The sequence below is a fragment of the Tachyglossus aculeatus genome, chromosome 22, assembly GCF_015852505.1.
Source record: "Tachyglossus aculeatus isolate mTacAcu1 chromosome 22, mTacAcu1.pri, whole genome shotgun sequence".
Lineage (NCBI taxonomy): Eukaryota > Metazoa > Chordata > Mammalia > Monotremata > Tachyglossidae > Tachyglossus > Tachyglossus aculeatus.
This window is the reverse complement of record NC_052087.1, coordinates 57243575-57261061: the sequence shown is the minus strand read 5'-3', so window position 1 is coordinate 57261061 and position 17487 is coordinate 57243575. Positions and strand designations below refer to the sequence as shown.

The 17487-nt window shown below is 45.9% G+C and overlaps 1 protein-coding gene across 1 annotated transcript in view; it reads right to left on the bottom strand.

The window, feature by feature from the left end:
• The window catches only part of KCNQ1 (potassium voltage-gated channel subfamily Q member 1), a 192278-nt gene that overhangs the window by 79487 nt on the left and 95304 nt on the right, over positions 1–17487 (bottom strand). Inside the window, exons 8-11 of the mRNA XM_038765388.1 lie at positions 11723–11863; positions 8184–8294; positions 4001–4096; positions 837–959 (exon numbers count right to left, since the gene is read on the bottom strand). Coding sequence (XP_038621316.1) covers positions 837–959; positions 4001–4096; positions 8184–8294; positions 11723–11863 — 471 coding nt within the window. The remainder of the gene's footprint in view (positions 1–836; positions 960–4000; positions 4097–8183; positions 8295–11722; positions 11864–17487) is intronic.

Genomic DNA, 17487 nt, shown 5'->3' with positions numbered 1-17487 from the left:
AGAAGCTTAGAGAAGCAGTGTGGCTCAGTGGAAAGAGCCTGGGCTTTGGAGTCAGAGGTCATGGGTTCAAATCCTGGCTCTGCCAACTGTCAGCTGTGTGACTCTGGGCAAGAAGCAGCGTGGCTCAGTGGAAAGAGCCCGGGCTTTGGAGTCAGAGCTCAGGGGTTCAAGTCCCAGCTCTGCCAACTGTCAGCTGTGTGACTTTGGACAAGTCACTTCACTTCTCTGGGCCTCAGTTACCTCATCTGTAAAATGGGGATGAAGACTGTGAGCCCCCCGTGGGACAACCTGATCACCTTGTAGCCTCCCCAGTGCTTAGAACAGTGCTTTGCACATAGTAAGCGCTTAATAAATGCCATCATTATTATTAATTGGCTGAGCCGGGATTTGAATCCATGAACTCTGACTCCAAAGCCCGGGCTCTTTCCACTGAGCCACGCTGCTTCTCGTATGTATCTTTCTTTTACCCTGTAATATTTGCAAGCGCTTAGTACAGTGCTCTGCACACAGTAAGTGCTCAATAAATACGATTGATGGATTGATGGATGGATTGATCTTCTCTTCCTTTTTGTTTGCTTTATATATACTGTGAGCCCACTGTTGGGTAGGGACTGTCTCTATATGTTGCCAACTTATACTTCCCAAGCACTTAGTACAGTGCTCTGCCCACAGTAAGCGCTCAATAAATACGATTGATTGACTGGTAAAATAAATAGAATAGATATGTACACATCGATATAGATCTGTATCTCCATTTGTCCCACCCCGGCCGGGGGTGAGAGGGGGAGAGCAGGGGGGTCCTGGGGGTGGGCTGAGGGGGATCGGGGCTCCCTCACCATGGCTGATTTCTTGGGCTTGGGGCTCGGAGACAGCAGGTGGTAGTTGCGACTGGGTCTCCGGATATAGATTTTCCACGTGCAGGAGTCGGGATTCTCCGCCGCGTAGCATCTCCAGGCCGTCTGTTGGGAGAGTGGGGGGACACTGGGGGACAGGGTCAGTCGGGGCCAAAGCTGGGGACCCCTGGGGCAGTGGACTGGTCATCCCCCGGGCCTGGAATCCTCCCAATCCCTCTGCCCATCCGCCAAGCTCGCTCTCTTCCTCCCTTCAAGGCCCTACTGAGAGCTCACCTCCTCCAGGAGGCCTTCCCACACTCAGCCCCTTCCTTCCTCTCCCCCTCGTCCCCCCTCCATCCCCCCATCTTATCTCCTTCCCTTCCCCACAGCACCTGTGTATATGTATATATGTTTGTACATTTTATTACTCTATTTATTTATTTATTTATTTTACCTGTACATATCTATTCTATTTATTTTATTTTGTTAGTATGTTTGGTTTTGTTCTCTGTCTCCCCCTTTTAGACTGTGAGCCCACTGTTGGGTAGGGACTGTCTCTAGATGTTGCCAGTTTGTACTTCCCAAGCGCTTAGTACAGTGCTCTGCACACAGTAAGTGCTCAATAAATACGATTGATGATGATGATGATGATTTTGTTAGTATGTTTGGTTTTGTTCTCTGTCTCCCCCTTCTAGACTGTGAGCCCACTGTTGGGTAGGGACTGTCTCTCTATGTTGCCAACTTGTACTTCCCAAGCGCTTAGTACAGTGCTCTGCACACAGTAAGTGCTCAATAAATACGATTGATGATGATGATGATGATTTTGTTAGTATGTTTGGTTTTGTTCTCTGTCTCCCCCTTCTAGACTGTGAGCCCACTGTTGGGTAGGGACTGTCTCTCTATGTTGCCAACTTGTACTTCCCAAGCACTTAGTACAGTGCTCTGCACACAGTAAGTGCTCAACAAATATGATTGATTGATTGATTGATTGATTGAACTGGAGGGGTGAGAAGCCCCCTCACATCCTCCAGGCCTACATCTCTCCCCAGCAGTGACCCCTTTACGTCCTCCCACTGGTCCGGAATGCCCTCCCTCCACAAATCAATCAATCAATCGTATTTACTGAGCGCTTACTGTGTGCAGAGCACTGTACTAAGCGCTTGGGAAGTACAAGTTGGCAACATCCGCCAAACTAGCTCTCTTCCTCCCTTCCAAGCCCTACTGAGAGCTCACCTCCTCCAGGAGGCCTTCCCACACTGAGCCCCCTTTTTCCTCTCCCTCTCCCCATCCCCTCCGCCCTACCTCCTTCCCCTCCCCACAGCCCCTGTATCTATGCATGTACAGATTTATTATTCTATTCATTTTACTTGGACATATTTACTATTCTATTTATTTTGTTAATGATGCACATCTACCTTTATTTCTATTTATTCTGACGACTTGACACCCGTCCACATGTTTTGTTCTGTCGTCTGTCTCCCCCTTCTAGACTGCGAGCCCGTTGTTGGGTAGGGACCGTCTCTCTATGTTGCCGACTTGGACTTCCCAAGCGCTTAGTACAGTGCTCTGCACACAGTAAACGCTCAATAAATACGATTGATTCATTGATTGATTGATGTGCATTTAGCTTTAATTCTATTTATTCTGACGACTTGACACCTGTCCACATGTTTTGTTCTGTCGTCTGTCTCCCCCTTCTAGACGGTGAGCCCGTTGTTGGGTAGGGACCATCTCTCTATGTTGCCGACTTGTACTTTCCAAGCGCTTAGTACAGTGCTCTGCACACAGTAAGCGCTCAATAAATACGATTGAATGAATGAATAAATCCCCGCCCCAAAGCACTAATGTCCAGATCTGTCATTTATTTATTTCTAATCATGTCCAGAAGACTGGAAGCTCGTTGTGGGCAGGGACTGTGTCTGTTTATTGTTATAGTGGACTCTCCCAAGCGCTCAGTACAGTGCTGGGCACCCCCTCGACCTCTTAGCCGAGGCCCTTGATGGCATGTTTCCTATTCTATTTATTTTGTTAAAGATGTGCACATTTAGCTTTAATTCTATTTGTTTTGACGACTTGACATCTGTCCACATGTTTTGTTTTGAGAAGCAGCGTGGCTCAGTGGAAAGAGCCCGGGCTTTGGAGTCAGAGGTCATGGGTTCAAATCCCAGCTCCACCAATTGTCAGCTGTGTGACTTTGGGCAAGTCACTTCAATTCCCTGGGCCTCAGTTCCCTCATCTGTCAAATGGGGATGAAGCCCCGCGAGGGACAACCTGACCACCTTGTAACCTCCCCAGAACTTAGAACAGTGCTTTGCACATAGTAAGTGCTTAATAAATGCCATCATATTAAGTCACTTCACTTCTCTGTGCCTCAGTTCCCTCATCTGTCAAATGGGGATGAAGACTGTGAGCCCCACGAGGGACAACCTGATCACCTTGTAACCTCTCCAGAGCTTAGAACTGTGCTTTGCACATAGTAAATGCTTAATAAATGCCATTGTATTGTCACTTCACTTCTCAGTACCTCAGTTCCCTCATCTGTCAAATGGGGATGAAGACTGTGAGCCCCACGAGGGACAACCTGATCATCTTGTAACCTCCCCAGCACTTAGAACAGTGCTTTGCACATAGTAAGTGCTTAATAAATGCCATCATTATTATTATTTTGCCATCCGTCTCCCCCTTCTAAACTGTGAGGCCGTTGTTGGGTAGGGACGGTCTCTATATGTTGCCAACTTGTACTTCCCAAGCGCTTAGTCCAGTGCTCTGCACACAGTAAGCGCTCAATAAATATGATTGACTAAATAAATGAATGAGTCTCTCCCTGCCCATGTCCCTGGGCTGCCCGCCCCGACCTCCATCCCCCCCACCTTACCTCCTTCCCTTCCCCACAGCCCCTGTATATATGTATATGTGTTTGTACATATTTATTACTCTATTTATTTATTTATTTATTTTACTTGTACATATCTATTCTATTTATTTTATTTTGTTAATATGTTTGGTTTGGTTGTCTGCCTTCCCCTTCTAGACTGTGAGCCCGCTGTCGGGTAGGGACCGTCTCTACATGTTGCCAACTTGGACTTCCCAAGCGCTTAGTCCAGTGCTCTGCACACAGTAAGCGCTCAATAAATACGATTTATTGATTGATGGATTGATTGATTGACCTGAATGAGCGATGCCGCTGCTGGGATCTGCCGGTTGAAATGTTTCTGTCGCTGCTTCTGCTGAACTTTGAGGGCGAAGCCGGAGCCGAGGATGCCCTGCAGGAGAGGGCAGGAGAGGATGCCCACTCTTTACCCCCCTGACTCACGACAACTCTCCCCACCATCCCTCGAAGCCTTATGTAGAACAGTGCCAGCGCTCAGAACAGCGCGCTTAGTCCAGTGCTCTGCACACAGTAAGCGCTCAATCCATATGACTGAATGAACGAACGAATAGTAAGAGCTTAACAAATGCCATCATTATTATTAATAATAATAATGATGATGGTATTTATTAAGCACTTACTATGTGCAAAGCACTGGTCTAAGCACTGGGGAGGTTACAAGGTGGTCAGGTTGTCCCACGGGGGGCTCACTGCTTTCATCCCGTTTACAGATGAGGGAACTGAGGCACAGAGAAGTGAAGTGACTTGCCCAGAGTCACACAGCTGACTTAGAGAAGCAGCGTGGTTCAGTAGGAAAGAGCCCGGGCTTTGGAGTCAGAGGTCAGAGGTCATGGGTTCAAATCCCGGCCCCGCCAATTGTCAGCTGTGTGACTGTGGGCAAGTCACTTCACTTCTCTGGGCCTCAGTTACCTCACCTGTAAAATGGGGATGAAGACTGTGAGCCCCCCGTGGGACAACCTGATCACCTTGTCACCTCCCCAGCGCTTAGAACAGTGCTTTGCACATAGTAAGTGCTTAATAAATGCCATTATTATTATTATTAGAGAAGCAGCGTGGCTCAGTGGAAAGAGTGCAGGCTTTGGAGTCAGAGGTCATGGGTTCCAATCCCGGCTCCGCCACTTGTCAGCTGTGTGACTTTGGGCAGGTCAGTTCACTTCTCTGGGCCTCAGTTCCCTCATCTGGGATGGAGACTGTGAGCCCCCCGTGGAACAACCTGATCACCTTGTAATCTCCCCGGCGGTTAGAACAGTGCTTTGCACAAAGTAAGCGCTTAATAAATGCCATTATTATTATTATTATTATTATTATTAGAGAAGCAGCGTGGCTCAGTGGAAAGAGCCCGGGCTTTGGAGACAGAGGTTATGGGTTCAAATACCGGCTCCGCCACTTGTCAGCTGTGTGACTTTGGGCAAGTCACTTCACTTCTCTGGGCCTCAGTTCCCTCATCTGTAGAAATGGGGATGAAGACTGTGAGCCCCACGAGGGACAACCTGATCACCTTGTCACCTTCACAGCGCTTAGAACAGTGCTTTGCGCATAGTAAGCGCTTAATAAATGCCATCATTATTATTATTAAACTGAGGAGGCTGCATATAGGGTAGCTTAGTGGATAGAGCCCAGGTCTTGGAGTCAAAGGACATGGGTTCTGATCCTGGCTCTGCCACCCATCTGCTGTGTGACCTTGGACAAGTCACTTGGCTTCTCTGCGCCTCAGTGACCTCATCTGTAAAATGGGGATTGAGACTGTGAGCCCCACAAGGGACACGGACCGTATCTAACTCTATCCCAGCACTTAGAACAGTGCCTGGCGCATAGTAAGCGCTTAACAAATACCATCATCATTATTATTATTATTAGTATCTAGACTGTGAGCCCGTTGTTGGGTAGGGATTGTCTCGCTTGCTGAATTGAACTTTCCAAGCGCTTAGTACAGTGCTCTGCACACAGTAAGCGCTCAATAAATATGTTTGATCGAATGAATGAATATAAGATGAAGATCAAGAGTGTGAGTCTCGTGTGGAACAGAGACCCTGTCCGATTTGTTCATCTCTTATCTAACCCAGCGCTTAGAACTGTGTTTGACACATAGAAAGCACTGAACAAATACATCCCTATGTATTTGTTATATGAAGCAGCATGGCTCAGTGGAAAGAGCATGGGCTTTGGAGTAAGAGGTCATGGGTTCAAATCCCTGCTCCGCCAATTATCAGCTGTGTGACTTTGGGCAAGTCACTTAACTTCTCTGGGCCTCAGTTCCCTCATCTGTAAAATGGGGATTAATATTGTGAGCCCCCCGTGGGACAACCTGATCACCTTGTAACCTCCCCAGCGCTTAGAACAGTGCTTTGCACATAGTAGGCACTTAATAAATGCTATAATTATTATCATTATTATTATCCCTCATTAGAACAGTGCTTGGCACATAATAAGCGCTTAACAAATACCATAATTATTATTATTATTATTATTATTATTATTATGATCATCTGTAAAATGAGGACTTAGAGTGTGAACCCCATATAGGACAGGGACTGCGTCCGATCTAATTCTATTTATTTTGTTAATGATGTGCATGTAACTATAATTCTATTTGTTCTGATGATTTTGACACCTGTCTCCCCCTTCTAGACTGTAAGCCCGCTGTCGGGTAGGGACCGTCTCTAAGTGTTGCCAACTTGGACTTCCCAAGCGCTTAGTACAGTGCTCTGCACACAGTAAGCACTCAATAGATATGATTGAATGAATTATTGAATGATTACCGTGTATCTAACCCAGCGCTTAGACCAGTGCTTAACACATAGAATGTGCTTGATAATAATGATGGCATTTATTAAGTGCTTACTATGTGCAAAACACCGTTCTAAGTGCTGGAATGATGGTATTTGTTAAGCGCTTACTATGTGCAAAGCACTTGCAGCTCAATGGAAAGAGCATGGGCTTTGGAGTCAGAGGTCATGGGTTCAAATCACGGCTTTGCCACTTGTCCCACTGTTGGGTAGGGACCGTCTCTATACGTTGCCGACTTGTACTTCCCAAGCGCTTAGTACAGTGCTCTGTGCACAGTAAGCGCTCAATAAATATGACTGATTGTCAGCTGTGTGACTTTGGGCAAGTCACTTCACTTCTCTGGGCCTCAGTTCCCTCATCTGTAAAATGGGGATTGAGACTGTGAGCCCCACATAGGACAGGGACTGTGTCCAGCTCGATTTAGAGAAACAGCGTGGCTCAGTGGAAAGAACGTGGGCTTTGGAGTCAGAGGTCATGGGTTCAAATCCCGGCTCCGCCACTTGTCAGCTGTGTGACTTTGGGCAAGTCACTTCATTTCTCTGAGCCTCAGTTACCTCATTTGTAAAATGGGGATGAAGACTGTGAGCCTCCTGCGGGACAACCTGCTCACCTTGTAACCTCCCCAGAGCTTAGAACAGTGCTTTGCACATAGTAAGTACTTAAATGTCATTATTATTATTTATTATTATTATTATTCTCTGTGCCTTAGTTCCCTCATCTGTAAAATGGGGATTAAAACTGTGAGGCCCCCGTGGGACAAGCTGATCACCTTGTAACCTCCCCAACGTTTAAAACAGTGCTTTCAACATAGTAAGTGCTTAACAAATACCATTATTTCAGCGCTTAGAACAGTGCTTTGCTTAACAGATACCATCATTAGACTGTGAGCCCACTGTTGGGTAGGGACCGTCTCGATATGTTGCCAACTTGTACTTTCCAAGCGCTTAGTCCAGTGCTCTACACACAGGAAGCGCTCAATAAATACGATTGAATGAATGAATGAATATACATTGCCAACTTGTACTTCCCAAGTGCTTAATACAGTGCTCTGCACACAGGAAGCGCTCAATAAATATGAATGAATGAATGAATGTTGCCAACTTGTAATAATGATTGCATTTATTAAGCGCTTACTATGTGCAAAGCACTGTTCTAAGCACTGGGGAGGTTACAAGGTGATCAGGTTGTCCCACAGGGGGTTCCCAGTCTTCATCCCATTTTACAGATCAGGGAACTGAGGCCCAGAGAAGTGAAGTGACTTGCCCAACGTCCCACAGCTGACAATTGGCAGAGCCTGGATTTGAACCCATGACCTCTGACGCCAAAGCCCGGGCTCTTCCCACTGAGCCACGCTTGTACTTCCCAAGCTCCGCACACAGTAAGCGCTCAATAAATACGATTGAATGAATGAATTACTATTACTTTTAGACTGTGAGCCCACTGTTGGGTAGAGACTGTCTCTATATGTTGCCAACTTGGACTGCCCAAGTGCTTAGTACAGTGCTCCGCACGCAGTAAGCGCTCAGTAAATACGATTGATTGATTGATTGATATTACTGTGAGCCCACGTGGGGCCTGATCATCTTGTATCTGCTCCAGTACTGGGTACCATGCTGGACACCTAATAAGCGCTTAGCAAATACCACAATTAGCAGGATGAGGATTATTCTTACCGCGGGCAGGGCAAAGAAGGAGATGGCGAAGACGGAGAAGCAGGAGGCGATGGTTTTCCCAATCCAGGTCTGGGGCACCTTGTCGCCGTAGCCGATGGTGGTCACGGTCACCTGCGGGAAAGACGTCGGAAGCGAAAAGCCAGCCTCGCCCTAGAACTGAACGGTTGGGTAGGGACCGTCTCTATATGTTGCCAACTTGTACTTCCCAAGCGCTTAGTACAGTGCTCTGCACACAGTAAGTGCTCAATAAATACAATTGATTGATTAGAAGCAGCGTGGCTCAGTGGAAAGCCAACCTGTATATATGTATATATATATATGTTTGTACGGATTTATTACTCTATTTATTGATTGATTTTACTTGTACATATCTATTCTATTTATTTTATTTTTTTAACATATTACATATGTTACATATGTTACATACATATTACAAATATTAACATATTTGTTAATATGTTTTGTTTTATTCTGTCTCCCCCTTGTAGACTGTGAGCCCGCTGTTGGGTAGGGACCGTCTCTATATGTTGCCAACTTGTACTTCCCAAGCGCTTAGTACAGTGCTTTGCACACAGTAAGCGCTCAATAAATCAATCAATCAATCAATCAATCGTATTTATTGAGCGCTTACTATGTGCAGAGCACTGTACTAAGCGCTTGGGAAGTACAAATTGGCATCACATAGAGACAGTCCCTACCCGATAGTGGGCTCACAGTCTAAAAGGGGGAGACAGAGAACAGAACCAAACATACCAACAAAATAAAATAAGTAGGATAGAAATGTACAAGTAAAATAAATAAATAAATAAATAAACAGAGTAATAAATATGTACAACCATATATACATATATACAGGTGCTGTGGGGAGGGGAAGGCGGTAAGGCGGGGGGATGGAGAGGGGGACGAGGGGGAGAGGAAAGAAGGGGCTCAATAAATACGATTGATTGGTTGATTATTTGGTTAATATAATAATAATAATAATAATAATAATAATAATAATGGCATTTATTAAGCGCTTACTATGTGCAAAGCACCGTTCTAAGTGCTGGGGAGGTTACAAGGTGATCAGGTTGTCCCATGGGGGGCTCACAGTCTTAATCCCCATTTTACAGATGAGGGAACTGAAGAGATGTTAAGTGACTTGCCCAAAGTCACACATTTTGTTCTCTGTCCCCCCCTTCTAGACTGTGAGCCCACTGTTGGGTAGGGACCGTCTCTAGATGTTGCCAACTTGGACTTCCCAAGCGCTTAGTACAGCGGTCTGCACACAGGAAGCGCTTAATAAATACGATTGATTGATTGATTGATTGATTGATTGATTGAAAGAGCCCGGGCTTGGGAGTCAGAGGTGGTGGGTTCTAATCCCAGCTCCTCCACTTTTCATTCATTTGTTCATTCAATCGTATTTATTGAGCGCTTACTGTGTGCGGAGCACTGGACTAAGCGCTTGGGAAGTCCAAGTTGGCAACATAGAGAGACAGTCCCTACCCAACAGCGGGCTCACAGTCTAAAAGGGGGATACTGACAACAAAACAAAACACATTAACAAAATAAAATATATAGAATAGTAAATATGTACGAGTAGAATAGAGTAAAAAAATCTGTATTTATTCATTCATTCAATCGTATTTATTGAGCGCTTACTGTGTGCGGAGCACTGGACTAAGCGCTTGGGAAGTCCAAGTTGGCAACATCTAGAGGCGGTCCCTACCCAACAGCGGGCTCACAGTCTAAAAGGGGGACACAGACAACAAAACACATTAACAAAATAAAATAAATAGCATAGTAAATATGTACAAGTAGAATAGAGTAAAAAAACTCTATTAATTCATTCATTCATTCATTCATTCAATCTTATTTATTGAGCGCTTACGGTGTGCAGAACACTGTACTAAGCGCTTGGGAAGTCCAAGTTGGCAACATATAGAGACGGTCCCTACCCAACAGTGGGCTCACAGTCTAGAAGGGGGAGACAGAGACCAAAACCAAACATATTAACAAAATAAAATAAGTAGAATAAATATGTACAAGTAAAATAAATAGAGTAATAAATCCGTACAAACATATATACATCTTTACAGGTGCTGTGGGGAAGGGGAGGAGGTAAGGCGGGGGGAATGGAGAGGGGGAGGATTATTATTATTATTGTGATTTGCAATCAATCAGTCAATCAATCATATTTATTGAGCGCTTACCGTGTGCAGAGCACTGTACTAAGCACTTGGGAAGTACAAGTTGGCAACATCTAGAGACGGTCCCTACCCAACAGTGGGCTCACAGTCTAGAAGGGGGAGACAGACGACCAAAACCAAACATATTAACAAAATAAAATAAGTAGAATAAATATGTACAAGTAAAATAAATAGAGTAATAAATCCGTACAAACATATATACACCTATACAGGTGCTGTGGGGGAGGGAAGGAGGTAAGGCGGGGAGGATGGAGAGGGGGAGGATTATTATTATTATTATTGTGATTTGCACACACGCAGACTGCCGGGAAGCATCGTAAGCACACACGCATACACACACACAGACTTTCCCTACCCATGTCCTATGTGCTTTGCACATAGTAAGCGCTTAACAAATGCCATCATTACTATTATTCTTATTCTTCTTCTTCTTCTTCTTCTTCTTATTATTATTATTATTATTATTATTATTATTATTATTCCCCCGGGCCTGGAATGCCCTCCCTCTGTCCATCCGCCAAGCTAGCTCTCTTCCTCCCTTCAAGGCCCTACTGAGAGCTCACCTCCTCCAGGAGGCCTTCCCACACTGAGCCCCTTCCTTCCTCTCCCCCTCGTCCCCCTCTCCATCCCTCCCATCTTACCTCCTTCCCTTCCCCACAGCACCTGTATGTATGTATATATGTTTGTACAGATTTATTACTCATTTATTTATTTATCTTACTTGTACATATCTATTCTATTTATTTTATTTTGTTGGTATGTTTGGTTTTGTTCTCTGTCTCCCCCTTTTAGACTGTGAGCCCACTGTTGGGTAGGGACTGTCTCTATATGCTCTGCACACAGTAGGCACTCAATAAATATGCTTGAATGAATGACAGCCTGTGTCCAACCTGATTTGCTTGTATCCACCGTAGTGCTTGGCTCATAGTAAGCTCCTAATATTTATTACTCTATTTATTTTATTTGTACATCTTCTATTTATTTTGTTAATACGTTTTGTTTTGTTCTCTGTCTCCCCGTTCTGGACTGTGAGCCCGCTGTTGGGTAGGGATCGTCCTTTTTGCCAACTTGTCCTTCCCAAGCGCTTAGTACAGTGCTCTGCACACAGTAAGCACTCAATAAATACGATTGATTGATTGATTGATTGATTACACAGTGTTCTGCATAGGGTGGACGCCGGTCCATTCCCAGTAGAGCGCTCTGCACGGGCCTAATCCAAGGTCGGTCCTTGCAGGCCTCACGGCCCCTGATGTTTCCCCCTGGGTGCCCTCCCTCGCCCCCAGTTTGGGCATCTCCCCCATGCCCTTCTTCCCTTCTCCCAGGGGTGGGGGTGTCCCCCCCACTCACCACGCCCCACCAGAGCGCGTCGGCGTAGCTCCTGAACTCCATCTGGCCCGACTCGTTGACGGCATCCTTCTCGGCCAGGTACACGAAGTAGGAGGAGAAGATGAGGCCCAGGAAACCGATGTACAGGGTGGTGATCAGCTCCTGGGCAATCAATCAATCAATCAATCAATCAATCGGATTTATTGAGCGCTTATTGTGTGCAGGACACTGTACTAAGCACTTGGGAAGTCCAAGTTGGCAACATGTAGAGACGGTCCCTACCCAACAGTGGGCTCACAGTCTAAAAGGGGGAGACGGAGAACAAAATCAAACATACTAACAAAATAAAATAAATAGAAGAGATATGTACAAGTAAAATAAATAAATAAATAGATAGAGTAATAAATATGTGCAAACATATATACATATATATAGGTGCTGTGGGGAAGGGAAGGAGGTAAGATGCGGGGGATGGAGAGGGGGATGAGGGGGAGAGGAAGGAAAGGGCTCAGTGTGGGAAGGCCTCCTAATCAATCAATCAATCAATCGTATTTATTGAGCGCTTACTGTGTGCAGAACACTGTACTAAGCGCTTGGGAAGTCCAAGTTGGCAACATCTAGAGACGGTCCCTACCCAACAGTGGGCTCACAGTCTAGAAGGGGGAGACGGAGAACAAAACCAAACATACTAACAAAATAAAATAAATAGAAGAGATATGTACAAGTAAAATAAATAAATAAATAAATAGAGTAATAAATATGTACAAAGACATATACATATATACAGGTGCCGTGGGGAAGGGAAGGCCTTTTAGACTGTGAGCCCACTGTTGGGTAGAGACTGTCTCTATATGTTGCCAACTTGGACTTCCCAAGCACTTAGTACAGTGCTCTGCACACAGTAAGCGCTCAATAAATACGATTGATTGATTGATTGATTGATTGATTGAGGTAAGATGAGGAGAGGGCAGAGGGGTGAGGGGCAGCGGGGCAGCTGGACCTTGGGCAGGACATAGGGGGTGTGGACCACAGTGGCCCAGAGGAGTTCCCGGGTGGGATGCAGTTGGGCCTGAAATTCCCAGGAGCGATGGGAAAACACGGAAAGTCGTCGAGCTGAGTAGCCATCCCCACCCCCTGGGAGGCAATGAGGTTAATAATAATATTGGTTAAGTGGGTTTTTTTAAATAATAATAATAATTAATAATAATAATAAATAATAATGATGGCATTTGTCAAGCGCTTACTATATGCAAAGCACTGTTCTAACCGCTGGGGAGGTTACAAGGTGATCAGGTTGTCCCACGTGGGGCTCACAGTCTTAATCCCCATTTTACAGATGAGGGAACAGGGGCCCAGAGAAGTGAAGTGACTTGCCCAAGGTCACACAGCAGACATGTGACAGAGCCGGGATTCAAACCCATGACCTCTGACTCCAAAGCCCGGGCTCCTTCCACTGAGCCACGCTGCTTCTTAAGCACTTACTATGTGCAAAGCACTGTTCCAAGCGCTGGGGAGGTTACAAGGTTAGAGAAGCAGCTGGGGAGGTTACAAGTTAGAGAAGCAGTGTGGCTCAGTGGAAAGAGCCCGGGCTTTGAGTCAGAGGTCATGGGTTCGGATCCTGGCTCCGCCACATGACTGCTGTGTGACCTTGGGCAAGTCACTTAACTTCTCTGAGCCTCAGTTACCTCATCTGTAAAATGGGGATTAAGATTGTGAGCCCCACGTGGGGCAACTTGATCACCTTGTATCCACCCCAGCGCTTAGAACAGTGCTCTGCACATAGTAAGTGCTTAAAAAATGCCATCATTATTATTATTATAAGGTGATCAGGTTGTCCCGCGGGGGGCATCCTTCATCCCCATTTTCCAGATGGGGTCACTGAGGCCCAGAGAATCAATCAGTTGTATTTATTGAGCACTTACTGTGTGCAGAGCACTGTACTAAGCGCTTGGGAAGTCCAAGTTGGCAACATCTAGAGACAGTCCCTACCCAACAGTGGGCTCACAGTCTAGAAGAGAAGTGAAGTGACTTGCCCAAAGTCACACAGCTGACAGTGGCCGGAGCCGGCATTTGAACCCATGACCTCTGACTCCAAAGCCCGGGCTCTTTCCATTGAGCCACGCTGCTTCTCTTACTACTTACTATGTGCCAAGCACTGTTCTAAGCACTTGGGTAGATACAAGGTCATCAGGTTGTCCCACGCTGTCTTAATCACTGTCTTAATCAGTGAGAATCAGTGTGGCTCAGTGGCTTTGGAGCCAGAGGTCATGGGTTCGAATTCTGACTCCGCCACTTGTGAGCTGTGTGACTTTGGGCAAGTCACTTCACTTCTCTGGGCCTCAGTTATCTGTAAAGTGGGGACGAAGACTGTGAGCCCCCCGTGGGACCACCTGACCACCTTGTTACCTCCCCAGCGCTTAGAACAGTGCGTTGCACATAGTAAGCGCTTAATAAATGCCACTATCATTATTATTAATCCCCATTTTCCAGATGAGGGAACTGAGGCCCAGAGAAATGAAGTGACTTGCCCGAAGTCACACAGCAGACAAGTGGCAGAGTCGGGATTAGAACCCACGTCCTCTGACTCCCAAGCCCGGGCTCTTTCCACTGAGCCACAAGCGCCGGTTTGGGAATCAGGAAACCCGAGTTCTAATCTCACCTCTGCCCAGAACTTACTAAGTGACTCTGACGCTCCGGCTCTCAGGTTTCCCTCTGTACATCACAATTATGGTAATTGTTAAGCGCTTCCTACGTGCCAAGCGCTGTTCTAAGCGTTGGGGTAGGACTTTGGGCAAGCTACTTAACTTCTCTGTGCCTCAGTTACCTCACCTGTAAAATGGGGATTAAGATTGTGAGCCCCACATGGGACAACCTGATCACCTTGTATCCTCCCCAGTGCTCAGAACAGGGCTTTGCGCATAATAACAATAATAATAATGATGATGGCATTTGTTAAGCACTTACTATGTGTGTATAGGTATATACATACCTGTATATATGTATATATGTTTGTACGTATTTATTACTCTATTTATTTATTTATTTTACTTGTACATATTCTATTTATTTTATTTTGTTAATATGTTTTGCTTTGTTCTCTGTCTCCCCCTTCCAGACTGTGAGCCCACTGTTGGGTAGGGACCGTCTCTAGATGTTGCCAACTTGGACTTCCCAAGCGCTTAGTACAGTGCTCTGCACACAGTAAGCGCTCAATAAATATGATTGATTGATATTTATTCTACGTATTTTATTTTGTTAATGTGTTTTGTTGTGTTCTCTGTCTCCCCCTTCTAGACTGTGAGCCCACTGTTGGGTAGGGACCATCTCTAGATGTTGCCAACTTGGACTTCCCAAGTGCTTAGTACAGTGCTCTGCACACAGTAAGCGCTCAATAAATACGATTGAATGAATGAATGAAAGTGACTTGCCCAGGGTCACACCACAGACATAATAACAATAATTATAATGGCATTTGTTTAGTGCTTACTATGTGCGAAGCACTGTTCTAAGCGCTGGGGAGAATACAAGGTGATCACATTGTCCCACATGGGGCTCACAGTCTTAATCCCCATTTTACAGATGAGGTAAATGAGGCTCAGAGAAGTAAAATGACTTGCCCAAGGTCACACCACAGACATAATAATAATAATAACAATAATGGCATTTGTTTAGTGCTTACTACGTGCGAAGCACTGTTCTAAGCGCTGGGGAGGCTACAAGGTGATCACGTTGTCCCACGTGGGGCTCACAGTCTTAATCCCCATTTTACAGGTGAGGTAACTGAGGCTCAGAGAAGTGAAGTGACTTGCCCAAGGTCACACCACAGACATAATAATAATAATAATAATAATAATAATAATAATAATAACAATAATCATAATGATAATAATAACGATAATAATAATGGCATTTGTTTAGTGCTTACTATGTGTGAAGCACTGTTCTAAGCTCTGGGGAGGATACAAGGTGATCACGTTGTCCCACATGGGGCTCACAGTCTTAATCCCCATTTTACAGATGAGGTAACTGACGCTCAGAGAAGTAAAGTGACTTGCCCAAGGTCACACTGCAGACATAATGATAATGATAATAATGACATTTGTTTAGTGCTTACTATGTGCAAAGCACTGTTCTAAGTGCTGGGGAGGATACAAGGTGATCACATTGTCTCTCGTGGGGCTCACAGTCTTAATCCCCATTTTACAGATGAGGTAACTGAGGCTCAGAGAAGTAAAGTGACTTGCCCAAGGTCACACCGCAGACATAATATAATAACAATAACAATAATAATGGCATTTGTTTAGTGCTTACTATGTGTGCAGCACTGTTCTAAGCGCTGGGGAGGATACAAGGTGATCACATTGTCTCACGTGGGGCTCACAATCTTAATCCCCATTTTCCAGATGAGGTCACTGAGGCTCAGAGAAGTGAAGTGACTCGCCCAAGGTCACACAGCAGACATGTGGGGGAGCCGGGAGTAGAACCCTTGACCTCTGACTCCCAAGCCCGGCTCTTTCCACTGAGCCACGCTGCCTCTCTAGTAAGCGCTTAACAAATAGCAAAATTATTATTACAAATTAATCCAGGTCAGACTCAGTCCCCATCCCCTGTGGGGCTCACAGTCTCCATCCCCATTTGACAGATGAGGGAACTGAGGCCCAGAGAAGCGAAGTGACTCGCCCAAGGTCACACAGCGGACCGGTGGCGGAGCCGGCCTTAGAACCCATGACCTTGTCACTCCCAGGCCCGGGCTCTAATAATAATAATAATAATGGTATTTGTTAAGCGCTTACTATGTACAAAGCACTGTTCTAAGCGCTGGGGAGGTTACAAGGTGATCAGGTTGTCCCACGGGGGGCTCACAGTCTTCATCCCCATTTGACAGAGGAGGGAACTGAGGCCCAGAGAAGTGAAGCGACTTACCCAAAGTCACACAGCTGACAGTTGGCAGAGCCGGGATTTGAACCCATGACCTCTGACTCCAAAGCCCGGGCTCTTTCCCCTGAGCCACGCTGCTTCTCATGGGAATGACAGTGCTAAGTGCTTAGTACAGTGCTCTGCACTTAGTAAGCGCTCAATAAATACGATTGATGATGAATGACATCCCGCTCTTCCTCCCTCTCGGACCGTGAGGCCCGTTGGGGGCAGAGACTGTGTCCGCCCCGACTCTCCATTTTTCCCGGCGCTTAGTACAGTGCTTGGCACATACTAACCGCCCAATCGTCCCTCTATTCCTCCCTCTGGGCCTGTGTGCGTTAAGTGGGTCAGGGACCGGATCCGATCTGATCCTCCTCTACGTCTCCAGACCTGAGTGCAAAATTGGCACCTGAGTGGCACTTGATAGCCGCTCTGATAAGGCGCTCTAACAATGCCAGTGTTGTTCGAATTGCCCGATCGGCCGGGGTGAACTTTGGGTGACACCGGCTGCTGAAGCCACCGAGTCTGCCCTTCCCCTGCCAACCCGCTGGCACTGGGGGAATGTGTCTGTTTATTGTTCTACTGTACTCCGGGGTGTCTAGTACAGCCCTCTGCGCCCAGCAAGTGCTCGGTGTTTTAGACTGTGAGCCCTTTTAGACTGTGAGCCCACTGTTAGGTAGGGACTTTCTCTATATGTTGCCAATTTGTACTTCCCAAGCGCTTAGTACAGTGCTCTGCACGTAGTAAGCGCTCAATAAATACGATTGATGATGATGGTTAGCATGGCTTCGTGGGGAGAACTCAGTCCTGGGAGTCAGAAGAACCTGGGTTCATTCATTCAATTCATTCATTCGCTCACTCAATCGTAT